The sequence below is a fragment of the Frieseomelitta varia genome, unplaced genomic scaffold (genome assembly GCF_011392965.1).
Source record: "Frieseomelitta varia isolate USP_RPSP 00005682 unplaced genomic scaffold, Fvar_1.2 scaffold_341, whole genome shotgun sequence".
In the NCBI taxonomy this organism is placed as follows: Eukaryota; Metazoa; Arthropoda; class Insecta; order Hymenoptera; family Apidae; genus Frieseomelitta; species Frieseomelitta varia.
In genome coordinates this window covers 120,229-133,207 of record NW_025110081.1, presented here as the reverse complement: position 1 = coordinate 133,207, position 12,979 = coordinate 120,229, and the positions used below count along the sequence as shown (strand labels likewise).

Genomic DNA, 12,979 nt, shown 5'->3' with positions numbered 1-12,979 from the left:
TTTGATAATTTTCCCATATTTTTCTTCTAAAATCACTACTTTTTGCATTCTTTATGATAATATTCTTTAAAATAAAAATAATAGATTGTAATGTACAAAAATTATTGTACAAAACATTGTTTCAATTAATGTATGTGTACATATATCGTTCGCTTTCAAAAATTCGATATTCGACTCGGATGTTCGGCGTACATTGATTATAGTTAAGTAATGTTATATTGTTTACAATTGAATATATAAAAAGTATACAGAGTATACTTTTGATTAATTATTTATCATAATTAAATAAAGGACGCAGGTGTTCTATATATAATTATAGGGAATAAATTCCCTTTTTCGCGCGTTTAAAACCAAATAGCTCAACTACGTGATTATTGGATATTCGTCCTACTATACAAACTCAAGATAGATATATACAAAATATTAATTAATATACATACATTGTTCTTCGTTAGTTACCAAAAACATATCACGTTCATGAAAATGCAAAATTATAACTTTATGAAATATATTCAATGTTTTGTTCGTTAAATCATATAAAAACTGAATAGTTTATTTTGAATGTTCTTAAATATTGTAAACGTATATATGCATTAATGGCAGGAAATGATATAAAACAAAATTTACGAAAATTAGATTTTCCTTATTGCGCTAGAGAGGCATTATGCAGAATCGGTAAGATATTGATTAACATAGGTTAGATTAAGTTAGGTTAACTTTATATTTATATTATTAAACATGTTTTATTATTTTATTACTATCTTTAAAGAAATATTATGCGGTAGACCTGGAAAACAAATGGATTTACAACTAGATTTAATATCAGAATTTGTATTTGGAGAAATAGAAAGGCGGAAAAAACGCAACCTGACAATGGCAATACAAGAGTTGCAATTAATAGAAGTCCTAAGCGATTTCTTCCAAAGCCCTGGTGGAAGTGCTGCAGTACGCAACGCAGTATTTTTATCTCTTTTCCCCGCAGATAGTCCTAGATATAAAATCTTAGGCAATTTAGTATCTTTAGCTATTGCTACTCAAAACAAAGCAGTCTTGAATGCGACTGGAATTTGGATGCAACAACTAGGCTCTACTTCACCGCAGAGCGTAGGATTAGCAAGGCACGTACTTAATGACTATTTTGTCCTTACTCCAAAATCTATTGACAAATTGAAGCAGTTTCCTGTTCTTGCACCACATTTCACTGCCAATTTACTAACGGCAATAGGTGAGGTTTATGAAGATAAAGATCCACCTACAGAACTACTCAGATTGATAGGAGAATGGATAGATGAAAACCCAAGTCTTTTATTGACTCCTTTAATAGACAATCCTGCTTTACCAACTGGTGGCATTCCAATGACACCAATAACACCAATAGCAGGTTTATTCAGGTAATTTAAAAAAAAAAAACTTCTTGCATAAAATAAAGCATTATGATTTTATAAATAGAAATATAAATGTAAATATGTTTTAGGTGGTGTATTTTGTCTCCTGTACGTTCAATTGACATAGAAAATACAGACTACTTTGAGGAACGAAAAAAATTATATTCTAAAATTCAACACTTGCTAATGGACTCGGTATTGCGATTAAAAAACAACGGAAATAATAAACATGCTATATCTGCGCAACATTTCGCTGCTACTATTCGAACTTTAACTGCTACTTTACAGTCCCAAACAAACATTAATTCTATTTCACGTGATCTTACTATGGAACGACTTGGACAAGCTGTTAGTACAGCCATGTGTGCAAACTGTATTTATGGAAACAAACGTATATATCATAATTTTTTAATATGAAATTAATTTATTAAAAATTAATTTGTATTTTCTTTTTTTTACAGAGGAATTATTAGCTTTGTTACAACCTTTATCCTATCAGCATTTCTTAATTGAATGGACTTTACAAACTTATGCATCTAAAGCTGCTTAATTATATTATTGAATTTCTATTATAATTACTTTTGTTTTGTGGAATTGTATATAAATTTAAATGTAATAATATACATATAAAATCATATCTGTAAATGTAAACAAATTTTTTACAACATAATAAATATCTATTTCATATGAACATGATTAATTTGATTAAATATTAAAATGGTTTGAATGTCCTCTTAGATTTTAGATCTTGTAATCTTTTTTTATCCAATTCGAATTTTTTTCGTAATTCCGCCAAATCTGTACAGAAAAATTTAATGAAATATGGAAATTATACATAAACGTTGAAGCTCATATGATGTAAAACTTACTCTGTTTTTTACTCTCACGAATTTGGAAAGTATAAAAGTTAAGCAATTGCTTTTTCTTATTTTTTTGTTCTTCTTTGCGTTGTACTTTGTTAATAGTGGATTCTTTCCTGGAAAGTGCAAATTGTCCTCTTTTCTTTCGTCCTGTAATAGTTACCCAACCATCATTTTCTGCTTCTTCTTCTTTCATTGCTTTTTCTTTTGCTATCTTCTCAGCAATTTTTTGGTCATAATTTTGCATATAAACTTCAATCTTCTTTTTCAGTATTTTTTCATCACATAGTAAAGCACGATTATATTTGAAGCACCATTCTGTTAAATTTATTAAAATGAATTAAGAAGTATTTTATAGAGGTATTCTCTATAAATGTATATGTACTTTATATAACTCACTTTCCAATCCTGTAAAACAAATTTTTCTTTTACTATTTAATGTTACTATGTGCTCATCACAAATTTCTAACGCTTTTTCTAAAGCAGATTCTTTTTCAAAGACTATGTATGCTGTTTTAAATCCTTTGGAAGTTATAAAATAAACTGTAGACACAGTTCCACACAAATTACTGAATATTACTTTTAAAGTTTTATGTGAAATATAGGGAGGAATATTTAACAGGAATAGTGTCCTTCCTTTGGGATGTTTCGAGTCTTGGTTTCTAATTGAATGCTCTTTAAAAAATAATTGATGCTTGTCAGTAGTTTCTTTGTCAAATTGAAGCCATAGTGCTACAAATTGAATAATTGAATAATTTAAATAAAAAATTATTTAAATAAATAAATTTATTAATTATTGCATTCAACAAAATATTATATATTTACTTTTAAAACCTTTAAGACTTTCGTTTTTATTTTTCATGATCACTTAGTTGTTTATAACCTCTATTCCAATTAATAACAAAAATTAATCTTTACACTAATAAATTAATCTTTATACTATGAATTTTTTTTATACGTAATATAAAAAATTTTTTTATAGATAATATAAAAAGTCAAATACTAAAAAAAAAATACTTTTGTAAAATACAAAACACACATTTACATTTGTTTTTACACGTGTTTAGACTAACCAGTGACATAACAGAAAACATGAACAGCACATAAAATTAATGTAGGATGTTTAACAAATAAGTTTCTTCATCATCAGACGATTATATATATATGCATATATATTTTTAATAATAATTAGAAAATTTATATTAAAACGAGACATTAACATTTAATCATAAAAAATCAAGAAATTAATTCGTACGTAATAAATGATTAATCGTACAATAGTTATTATTTATATTATATATATATTGTTTTCTAATAGACTTTTATAATTGTATAAATTGTATAATTATACTTTTTTTCTAGACAAAAATAGTTTCAATAACACAATTTAAATATTCTATAAAATTTTCGATATTTTCTGTTTTATTCCAACGTGTATATCTACGTATATCTATGTGTACATATTAGTTTATTATATACGTATATATTACTATTATTATTATTATTATGTCTACTATTAAAAATAAAGGTCAAGATTATAAAAAGTATGAACTAAACAACAAAACGATTCTAAAGCTTTAAATGAGAATTCATTCCGAAGCTTTAAATTACAATTCAAAAATATGAAATTCATGTTTGACATTTTTTCCCTTCAATATTGTTTATTTGAAGTATTTATTATTACAATATAAATCAATACGCTAATTAAAAATGCATACATAGTTCTAAGCAGCAGGGAAATATTGATCATGAGAAAAACAGCAGGTAGCCGGTAACATGTTACAGATATATGCTTGTATAGATATTTTAGTTCAGGAAAAATATACGGTCGTGTGTCAACTATGTTTACCATATTGTCATTATTTTTTATAATATTTAAATTTTTATTAATATACTCAGAGACCAAAATACTTCAAGGACATCTTGTAACACGTGAAGTACTATAAACATTCTTTTTTAACTTTTTCTACTTCTACTACTGTCTACTTTGATACGATAATATTAATATTTAATTTAAAACAATAATATGTCAAAGTAAAATTAGTAAAAATATACTGTTTCTGAAAATATATATAAGTCAGATTATTACATTGTACATAATATTTCTATATAGTGTATTTTCTATTCAATACATTAATTATAAAGAATTGTATCAATAATTTTTCATATTAATTTAAATATTTTTTTCAGTCTGTACTGTAATGTTTTTCAGAATTGGGCATTTCTAGCAAGGTTTTGCTTCTTAACGGAACAAGGCACATTTCGATATGAATTCGAATTGGGAGGTAATGAACAAAATTTAAAGATATTGTTGTATTATGATGCTCCTAATCAATGGCCAAGCGTTTATCCTTCGAATAAAACATGTATGGAAAAAGAAGCTATACTTTGGGATGGAATTGGACAAATAGTACCATTATCTACATCCATATCTGAAGAATCAGGATGCGTCGAAAAAGAAGACGCAATAATACGATGCTCTAATTATCGAAGATTTCGATCATCTCGTCCGAGATGGTGGTTTATCGCATTAGCAGATTGTTCTTCGAAAACTGGATTAAACATTTCGTATTGGATATCGTTAACAAATGCACCGCATGGGCACTTTTGGAAAGAACACTTTTCGGCAGATGAATTCTGCAAGTAACATTATATTGATTTAAAGTTACTTAACGCTGTTTAATTAAATCTATTTTTTATTTCAGATATACTACCAGAACTGATAACAATTGCTTGTATTTATGTGATACTTGTAATATTAAGTTTTTACGTAGCCATACAATTAAGAGCAAGAAGATTATTACATGTATCTTACAAAATATTTATGACTTCACTATTTTGTCAATTAGTAGGAATATTACTCGAAATTTATAGTTATATAACTCTTGGTTTAAAGGGGATACAAATAGAAAATGCTCTTTTATTTGGTCAATTATTAGAAGCATGTTCAGATATTTTGTATACTATACTTATGTTATTACTGGCTCTTGGTTATACAGTAACTAAAAGTATTTTAAAACCTAGACAAACTCGATGGCTTATATGTTTTATATGCCTAATTTCTTTCTGTCAATTTTCATTATATATTTATCAATTTGATGTCTTTGATCCTGGATTAGTACTGTACATTTATGAGTCACCGCCAGGCTATGGATTAATAATATTGAAATTGATTGCATGGATTATATTTTCTCTTCAATGTTTTAAAACTGTTACAAAAATGTCAACAAAACTTCATTTTTATGGTTCATTATTTTCATTGGGATCAGCGTGGTTTTTATGTCATCCATTAACGGTATATAAAAAAAATACAGTACTGTATAATGTTATATTATTACAGTAATGTAAAATGTTATATAACAAAATATTTATATAGAATTTGTTCATTCTCTTAGAATGTGTAAAATGTTTATAATGTTTTAGGTACTTTGCATCACTTTATTAGTAGACGAGTGGGTACGAGAAAGTGTTGCTAAGGGATGTTTATTATGGACTACTTTTATGGGACACATAATATTTTTATATATCACTAGACCATCTATGGCTAACAAACGTTTTCCATTTCATATTAGAACATGTCAAATCATGCCTATTGGTGGTGAAGGACAAGATCACAGTTATGAACCTCATGTTAGAACAACAAGTTCTGCATTTACTATTTCACGTTCAATACCATCTACTTTGCAACATTAATAATAACCATACTCCAAAATTATGTAATTATAATTGTACAATTTTACTTTTACTTCTTTTAATGTTCTTAATTAAGATATTATGTTTAATAATTAATTGACAATGATAAATGCGATATTAATATTTTCAACTAATTTGATATTTTTTTACAAAAGTATTTACAATAATCAACTTACATAATGATTTTTACATCACATATAGATTTTGTTACACAATTACAATTATAACTAATAATCATTAGTCACAGGAACTATCTTTCCAACCATCTCTCCACCTCTGGTTAACTAATTTACAATCAAACTCAGGTTTCCCAAGTTTTTTGTTCACTTCGTTATGTATTATGCAAAGCCACTGGCTCAATTGTGACTGTGAATTAATTTGCGGTGGAGTTCTTTTTAATTGCTCCTGTAAATCTTCTGCACAAACAGAACAAGGATAAAACTTTGAAAATATGTGAAAAAACCTTGTCATATCCGATTTTTGTTCATCAGTCGGATTGTCAGGATAATATGCTGCCATGGTATGTAAAAATGACCATGTTCTTGAACCTAATTCATCTTTATCTAATGGACAATCGTCGCGTTTAACATTATTTACAGGTGAATTTTTCTTCTCCGTTTTCTCAGATTCCTGACATAATAAAATGTATAATGTGAGATTTATAATTTGTTTCACAACATAAGCTAATATTATTTCTCACATTTTTGAAAACTAATCGATATTTATCATCATGTAATTTTTATAATGATGTAATACTTTCGAATGTGTAATCATAAAATGTTTATTATAAAAAAAAAAATTGGTTGCGTTTTGTATACAGTTTTATGTAAAGAAAAAAACCTCTTGCTTATACCTTTTCGGATTCAAAAGTCTTTTTTTGACTTTTTGCCCACGATTTAAAATCCATGCACGCACGACAAGGCTTTTCGTGAGACATTCTGTTATTAAAATCGTAGTATACATTAAAATAATCAACAATATCTCCACGTGGTGGATAACCTCTCTCACGAAATTATAATTCGCGCACCTATTACGTTGAAAAAAATTAACATATAAACATTTCACATTGCGTTCTTCACATTTCAATATAATAATACATGTCAATCGTAATTTTAATTCAGAATAATTCTTTCACTAGTTAATTTTTTTTCTTTTTCAATACCTACTGATATATATATGTATATACCTTTACATGACTTGCGACTCATTTCAGATAAGAAATCGAGTGTAATAATAACTTTATATATGTATATTACGAAACAAAAGATGCAGATAGGGAAGTAGAAAATATACACCCTTCCTATATTCACGTTGAGTTCTTGAGTGATGTTAAAGAAGAAAAAATTGTGTACCGCAAAACTAACCTAACCCGACCTGCGAACAGCGAGTGACAAATGTTAAGTGCAGTTTTGACTGCATCGCAAATGATACGATTGTCGGTAAAGTTGATCTTCTACATAGATGATGGCGAGTCGCAAAAAAAGTAATGATTCGTCTCGATCCGTATCAAAAAATGCGCGGCGTCATGTCGGAGAGGTCATGTTTTCATCATCTTCATCCTCCGAAGAAGAGGTAACAACGGGATGTCGGAGTTGTCGAAACACGTCGAAAGAGTACTTCGCTAGGAATCGTAGTGAAACAGAGACTCAAGCAGGTTAGATTTAACCTGATATTTATCAAAAAATGAAGCTAATAACTAGTTTAATGTTTGTTGTTTCTTGTTATTTACAGGGCAAAATACGTCAAAAACTGAAGAAAATCCTTTCAGCTTTAAACATTTTCTAAAAAATGGTTCGCAGATAAATTATCAGAATGCTGGAGCACGTCCAAAAGTTTATTCATCTCCTACTCAATATAATTTAGAGAAGAGTTCTGCTGTTTATTCTCGTAATCCAACAGAATTACCAGACTTCGTACAAGATCATTTAGTTATAGAACAATACTATTTAAATCATGAACCAAAACAACAGACTATTTCAGATGTTGATAATCTTCCTGATTTTGCACTGAACAGTGTAAAACAGAGACAAACTCGACTTAGAAACGAATCAAAAAAAAGCGAATCTAGTGCTTTATGTGATCTTTCATTTGATTTAACTGGAAATTTGGACAAAACAATACCTCAAAGAAATCAATCCATACCAAATACAAGTTGTTCAGGTCATACGACCTTACCTGCTTTTGTTAGATCTAATGCAGGATCTACTGAAAGTCCAGAACCATTAGGTATTTATGAAATGATATATTATTAATTATAGTATGATATATTATTATTATAGTATGATTTATGTAAGTTGTTTATTTATGATATTTTATTATATAGGATTTCCATTAGATTTACCAATATCTACAGTTGATCCTGATTCTGAGTCAAATGTTGTTATAAGAGAATGTTCTCACTCAGGGACAAGCGAAGCAAATGTTTCCAAAGCTTTGCCAGACTTTTTAAATGATGGTCCTATTCATAATAGGACAACATTATCAACGGAATCTGGATCTATTCCAAATAATGTAGAGTCTACAGAAAGAAGGGTGTGAATAATATTGAATTTTAAATTATGATATATTTTTTATATATTATTATTAAATTATGATATATCTTTTTTATATTCTAATTATAAAATATGGGTTCTTTTTTTAGTTACTGCAGGAAAATGAAAGATTACGACAGGAATTAGAATTAGCTCAAAAAGAAGTCAGTGAGAAATCAGAAAAGTATATTTTCAAGGCTTTTTTATTTATAATAATAGAATGTTCTCCAGTTTATTTATACAAGTTTATTACAGGATTCAATTATTAGAATCAGAATTGGCATCCAGAAAAGAAGTGGATCATGAAGAAACAATCCATCTTGAAAAAGCAATGGAACAAGTTGAAGATAATCTAAAACGTAGTGCAGTGAGTACAAGAATGCTTTATATATTTAATTAATATCCATAATGTTTCTTTTTTTACAGAGAAGAGCAGCAAATGCAGAAAGTACTATCTCATCGTTGAAAAAAGAGATTAAATCTTTAACGGTTGGTATACATTTTCATCTCTTTCTATACGTGTCACAACATATTTGATTATTAAATAAGAAACATAATATTAATGCAGACAGAGATATCATTACTCCGTCTGGAAAACAAAGAGTTGAGAGCTGGAATTGCAGCGGGAAGTAGAAATGAATATGGTTCTTCAAACACAGATCAGGCAGTTAAAAGGCTAGCAGGTGATTTGAGACATGCTGCTTCAACAGCAGAAGTGTCTTTAAGGTAAAAAGTTATATTTCAGCTAGATTTCTAAATTAAGTAATTCAAATAATAATATATATTGGAATTGTTATAGACAATTAATGTCTGGTGTGGACAATTTAAGAATACTAGCTTCAGCACTTGAGAATATGGATAGAATAGAAGACCGGACCAAAGATTTTCTACCAGATTTTGATGAAGATAATGCTGCTGGTCCTGCACTTTAATACATTCTTATATACCCCTTTTTCTGCATACTACCCTTGTTTCACTTCTATGACATGTATCCCAACCTGTGCTAATAAGTTCCTTAAACTCACGCAAGTTGCGTTGAGTATCCATTTTGGAGTCGATTAGTGATTTGATTCGATTAAAAAGCACGATATTCATATCATGTTTGTTATACCTTTACCTGTTAATAATAGTTCTTGAATTTCGACTTGCATAACAGTTCTAGGTGTACAATCATATATCGTCCCTGCTTGGCAAAGCATGACTTTTTAAGTGTAATTTTAAACCTTAACAACAAACATGGATTAAACAATAGCTTAATCGTGATCTATCACGATGCGGCTCCGAGCAAAAGAAAAAAAAAAAATTAAAGATTTTAACTTTTATATGTACGTTTTGACGTGAAATCATAATGCGAAGCATTGGTTGGGATTCAATATATAATTCCAACGCAATTGTTAAAAGAAAAACAATATTTTAATAGTTATTGTAACAATGTTACGTGTACAGTTCAAATTACATGTTCTATTTCTTTGTAAATGTTGAAACTATCAGTTAAACAATTACACTTGAAGCAGACAAGATTCTTCACATATTTTTCTATTTAAGGGGGTATATGACTCTTGAGTCTCAGAAATGTTAATCTTTTTTCAAACAAAGTTGTAATTATACAAATTCACAAATGTTTTTTGAAGCAACAATGTATAGTAACAATACATATATAATTAAACTTTTAAAAATTACCTTTGTATGTGACACATAAACAATTGCAAATATTTCAATTTAAAAATCATAATTTTGGTTACATATATTAAAAAATAATTAAGCTAAAAACTTCAAAACCATATATTGTATATTATAATAAAATATTTTATCTTTATAATATATGTCATAAAATTATCGTAAAATTTATAGATCAATGTTTATAAGTGAAAATTACTTATACACTTTTATATTTTATATTTATAGTTTATTTCGAAATGCAATAGCTTGTATCTGTTATATGGCTTGAACTTTATTAATTTAATTTATTTGTAATATATTACTTGAAATCACATTATATCTCAGTTAGAAAAAAAGTTTCAAGGCTTATTTGCCCCCTTAAAATTTAAATTCAATATTAATAATAGTCTTCATTGTGCAAGTTTTAAATTAATAATTTTAATAATTACATGTAACAGAATTACATTGCCTGCATTGTGTTTATTCTCATTCTGGAAATAATATATAGTTTAAGATTGTGGCAATGGATACTGTACAATACAGTAAATTTAAAACATTTAAAGATTCTTTTTAAAGATATGCAGTTCTTGATCGATACATGTAATGTTCCATTAACAAATTGCACATATATAAGAATTTAAATAATTTATAACAAAATATAAAAAATACCAAAATACGAAATAACAATACAGAAAAATAATCTCATTTGCAATATCAAATACAAATTATTTTCGATTTAAACTTAAAATAGTTTTCCTAAGTATCAATTGTTATACTGCCATATGTACAAAGATTGAATATTTTATTATTGAAGACCTTCAAAAATACTAAGTAAATCAGTTTGTGTTTCAGTGTGACTAGTTTGAGTACTCAACCAGGAACGACATGCACCTATTGAAATATTGCAACCTGTTTCACATATCAAGGATTTTGTCTGCGTTTCAGCAGAAACAGTAGTGTCCTCGAGTTGAGTCCAAGGTGTTTGTGTTTGAATGTTAGATAATCCTAGATCAGTCGGTAGTATTTCATTACATGTTTGTGTGCATGTATTACTATATAATAGCTGTTCCATGTTATCAAGATTATTTGTAGTTTGTGTTTCAATGGTAGAACTTAGAGCGAATGATCTGGTTAAAGGATCTGAATCAAAAAATGATTGTGAATAAGCTTGTTCAGTTTGAGTTTCTATACTGCTAAATTTATCATCAAAAGTTTTATCTGTAAGCATGGGATCTGACCGTGACATGCTATTTGAGGATACAAAGGAATATCCTTCAACAACGGTCGACGTTTCTTCAACATAAGGTAAAGTCATCAAAGCAACTGTACTCTTTGGAGTACACTGTATTAATGGATTTGTACTATGATCATAAAATGTTTCAAACTCTGTCTGAGTAACATTATCATTGAGAACTTCAAACATGTCTTTTTCAGGTATTGTTTGAGTGCCTGATGTACTTTTATCTTCCCAAAAATCTTGTAATCCATCATCATGACGAAGTGGTAATGGACTACTAGGAAATAAATTTGAGGCTGTAAAGTTGCCAAGATTAAGGTCTTCCTTTAACAGTGTATAATCAGAATTTTGAGATACAGAATTTTTTCCATCTTTCTGAGGCTTTAGCGAATTCTTAAATGTTTGTGAAGCTTGTGTTTGTGTTTCCATGGACATTACATTTTGTCTAATTCTTTGAGAGACACTTGTCTGTGTTTGTTTAGATATTCCACGCTTTCCGTTATTGTTAACATGCTTTAATGGACTTGATATTCTTTTGTTCTTCTTGTATTCCTCAGTTTGTATACCAATATCTGATGTACATTTCTGCGTGGAATCATTATTACAATTAGATATTCTATTTTCATTTTGATTTGTTGGTAGTATTGTAACTAGTTTATTTATTTCAGTTTGACTAGTTGATAAAATCAATCTCATTGTTTTAGAATTTGTGCGTCTGTAAAAAATGTTTAAAATAAAAATTAATCATATTGTATTCAAATGTGTCAAATAATAGAACATTAAATTATTTATCTTTCATGATCAGCTTACTTCAAGGAATTTTTATATTTATCATTTATTGTATGTAAAGCTCGTTTTGCATGTGTAAGCAAGGCTTCATAGGACGTATAAGTTTTTGAACAAGAACATGCAAATTCAATTCCACATATCCTCATATGACCTTCTTTCGCTGATTCAGTAGAAAAACTTTTTTCACAACGAGTACATGCGTATGTTTTTTTTGCATGTACCTTAAGATAATGCTAGATATATATTGGAGTATTGAAACTTTAATCAATTTCATTAAAAAATATTCTTTTTACAATAACAACACTAACCTGTTTAAGATATTTCATAGTACTAAAATGTCTTTCAGCTTTTGGAGCATAAATACAAGATTCTACCGGACAATGATATTGTACATTTTCTTTTATTGTTTTATCTAAATTTTTACGTTGATGTACTTTAAGATCGTGTAAACGATACCTCGGTCCATTTTTAAATACGAGCCCGCATTTATCGCACTTTACATTATTTGTTATGACACTAAGTTCCTCTGGTGATGGACAAATAGTTTTGATACATTTCGAGATATTTTCTACCGGTTTTATGCTTTCCATTAGAGGTTATTTTCTCGCGGCACTTACCATATATATAAACTACCATTTAAGTGACTGTGGAGGGTCCAATCGATCTAAAGATACATTTGTTTATATTTTTTTCAATGCATTGTATGTTTTATCAAATTGTTATCAAAATTTTTATAAAATTCAGATTTTACTAATTAATTCTTTCTATTTTTAAACCGTAATATATACGTAATATACTAATGATAATAAATTATAAGCAGTTAAT

The 12,979-nt window shown here is 28.1% G+C and overlaps 6 protein-coding genes across 8 annotated transcripts; 3 read left to right on the top strand and 3 right to left on the bottom strand.

Annotated features, from left to right (window-relative positions):
- The first annotated feature begins 212 nt into the window (after positions 1–212).
- Positions 213–1,979, top strand: LOC122530391 (uncharacterized protein C7orf26 homolog). The gene is made up of 4 exons (XM_043657298.1): positions 213–675; positions 770–1,391; positions 1,475–1,776; positions 1,847–1,979. The coding sequence occupies exons 1-4, from the start codon at positions 597–599 to the stop codon at positions 1,933–1,935; spliced, it is 1,092 nt and encodes a 363-aa protein (XP_043513233.1). The 5' UTR covers positions 213–596; the 3' UTR covers positions 1,936–1,979.
- Positions 1,790–3,210, bottom strand: LOC122530392 (ribosomal RNA-processing protein 7 homolog A). Its single transcript, XM_043657299.1, has 4 exons — positions 3,071–3,210; positions 2,645–2,977; positions 2,255–2,563; positions 1,790–2,183 (listed from the first exon to the last, which is right to left on the bottom strand). The coding sequence occupies exons 1-4, from the start codon at positions 3,105–3,107 to the stop codon at positions 2,098–2,100; spliced, it is 765 nt and encodes a 254-aa protein (XP_043513234.1). The 5' UTR covers positions 3,108–3,210; the 3' UTR covers positions 1,790–2,097.
- Positions 3,211–3,859: 649 nt separating this feature from the next.
- LOC122530388 (transmembrane protein 145-like) lies at positions 3,860–5,988 on the top strand. The gene is made up of 4 exons (XM_043657288.1): positions 3,860–4,182; positions 4,458–4,884; positions 4,951–5,540; positions 5,669–5,988. The coding sequence occupies exons 1-4, from the start codon at positions 4,087–4,089 to the stop codon at positions 5,936–5,938; spliced, it is 1,383 nt and encodes a 460-aa protein (XP_043513223.1). The 5' UTR covers positions 3,860–4,086; the 3' UTR covers positions 5,939–5,988.
- Positions 5,989–6,055: 67 nt separating this feature from the next.
- LOC122530394 (FAD-linked sulfhydryl oxidase ALR) lies at positions 6,056–7,432 on the bottom strand. Of its 3 annotated transcripts, none has more exons than XM_043657304.1 (3): positions 7,291–7,432; positions 6,792–6,965; positions 6,056–6,568 (listed from the first exon to the last, which is right to left on the bottom strand). In XM_043657304.1, exons 2-3 carry the CDS (start codon positions 6,873–6,875, stop codon positions 6,176–6,178), a joined length of 477 nt encoding a protein of 158 aa, XP_043513239.1. In that variant the 5' UTR covers positions 6,876–6,965; positions 7,291–7,432; the 3' UTR covers positions 6,056–6,175. The 3 variants fall into 3 exon arrangements, with proteins under 3 accessions (XP_043513239.1, XP_043513238.1, XP_043513237.1); XM_043657303.1 differs by having other exon boundaries at positions 7,234–7,317; XM_043657302.1 differs by lacking the exon at positions 7,291–7,432 and adding an exon at positions 7,125–7,272.
- LOC122530387 lies at positions 7,400–9,759 on the top strand. Its single transcript, XM_043657287.1, has 8 exons — positions 7,400–7,592; positions 7,670–8,164; positions 8,262–8,470; positions 8,580–8,653; positions 8,725–8,836; positions 8,896–8,958; positions 9,038–9,195; positions 9,269–9,759. The coding sequence occupies exons 1-8, from the start codon at positions 7,400–7,402 to the stop codon at positions 9,399–9,401; spliced, it is 1,437 nt and encodes a 478-aa protein (XP_043513222.1). The 3' UTR covers positions 9,402–9,759.
- A 101-nt stretch (positions 9,760–9,860) lies between these two features.
- Positions 9,861–12,915, bottom strand: LOC122530386 (zinc finger protein BALDIBIS). Its single transcript, XM_043657286.1, has 3 exons — positions 12,463–12,915; positions 12,176–12,387; positions 9,861–12,080 (listed from the first exon to the last, which is right to left on the bottom strand). The coding sequence occupies exons 1-3, from the start codon at positions 12,742–12,744 to the stop codon at positions 10,934–10,936; spliced, it is 1,641 nt and encodes a 546-aa protein (XP_043513221.1). The 5' UTR covers positions 12,745–12,915; the 3' UTR covers positions 9,861–10,933.
- Between the last annotated feature and the right edge of the window lie 64 nt (positions 12,916–12,979).

Bases quoted from the DNA above. Each gene is read 5' to 3' on its own strand.
- LOC122530392 (XM_043657299.1), bottom strand. From the start codon at position 3,107: ATGAAAAATAAAAACGAAAGTCTTAAAGGTTTTAAAA. The intron at 2,564-2,644 runs GTGAGTTATATA...TAAATTTAACAG, and splicing joins TTGTTTTACAGGATTGGAAA to AATGGTGCTTCAAATATAAT. The intron at 2,184-2,254 runs GTAAGTTTTACA...TTTTCTGTACAG, and splicing joins TCGTGAGAGTAAAAAACAGA to ATTTGGCGGAATTACGAAAA.
- LOC122530386 (XM_043657286.1), bottom strand. From the start codon at position 12,744: ATGGAAAGCATAAAACCGGTAGAAAATATCTCGAAATGTATCAAAACT. The intron at 12,388-12,462 runs GTTAGTGTTGTT...ATATATATCTAG, and splicing joins CTATGAAATATCTTAAACAG to CATTATCTTAAGGTACATGC. The intron at 12,081-12,175 runs GTAAGCTGATCA...CATTTTTTACAG, and splicing joins AAATATAAAAATTCCTTGAA to ACGCACAAATTCTAAAACAA.
- LOC122530388 (XM_043657288.1), top strand. From the start codon at position 4,087: ATGTTTACCATATTGTCATTATTTTTTATAATATTTAAATTTTTATTA. The intron at 4,183-4,457 runs GTACTATAAACA...AATGTTTTTCAG, and splicing joins GACATCTTGTAACACGTGAA to AATTGGGCATTTCTAGCAAG. The intron at 4,885-4,950 runs GCAAGTAACATT...TTTTTATTTCAG, and splicing joins CTTTTCGGCAGATGAATTCT to ATATACTACCAGAACTGATA.
- LOC122530387 (XM_043657287.1), top strand. From the start codon at position 7,400: ATGATGGCGAGTCGCAAAAAAAGTAATGATTCGTCTCGATCCGTATCA. The intron at 8,471-8,579 runs GTGTGAATAATA...TTCTTTTTTTAG, and splicing joins TAGAGTCTACAGAAAGAAGG to TTACTGCAGGAAAATGAAAG. The intron at 9,196-9,268 runs GTAAAAAGTTAT...GAATTGTTATAG, and splicing joins ACAGCAGAAGTGTCTTTAAG to ACAATTAATGTCTGGTGTGG.
- LOC122530391 (XM_043657298.1), top strand. From the start codon at position 597: ATGGCAGGAAATGATATAAAACAAAATTTACGAAAATTAGATTTTCCT. The intron at 1,392-1,474 runs GTAATTTAAAAA...AATATGTTTTAG, and splicing joins CCAATAGCAGGTTTATTCAG to GTGGTGTATTTTGTCTCCTG. The intron at 1,777-1,846 runs GTATATATCATA...TTTTTTTTACAG, and splicing joins CTGTATTTATGGAAACAAAC to AGGAATTATTAGCTTTGTTA.
- LOC122530394 (XM_043657304.1), bottom strand. From the start codon at position 6,875: ATGTCTCACGAAAAGCCTTGTCGTGCGTGCATGGATTTTAAATCGTGG. The intron at 6,569-6,791 runs GTATAAGCAAGA...TTATTATGTCAG, and splicing joins AGACTTTTGAATCCGAAAAG to GAATCTGAGAAAACGGAGAA.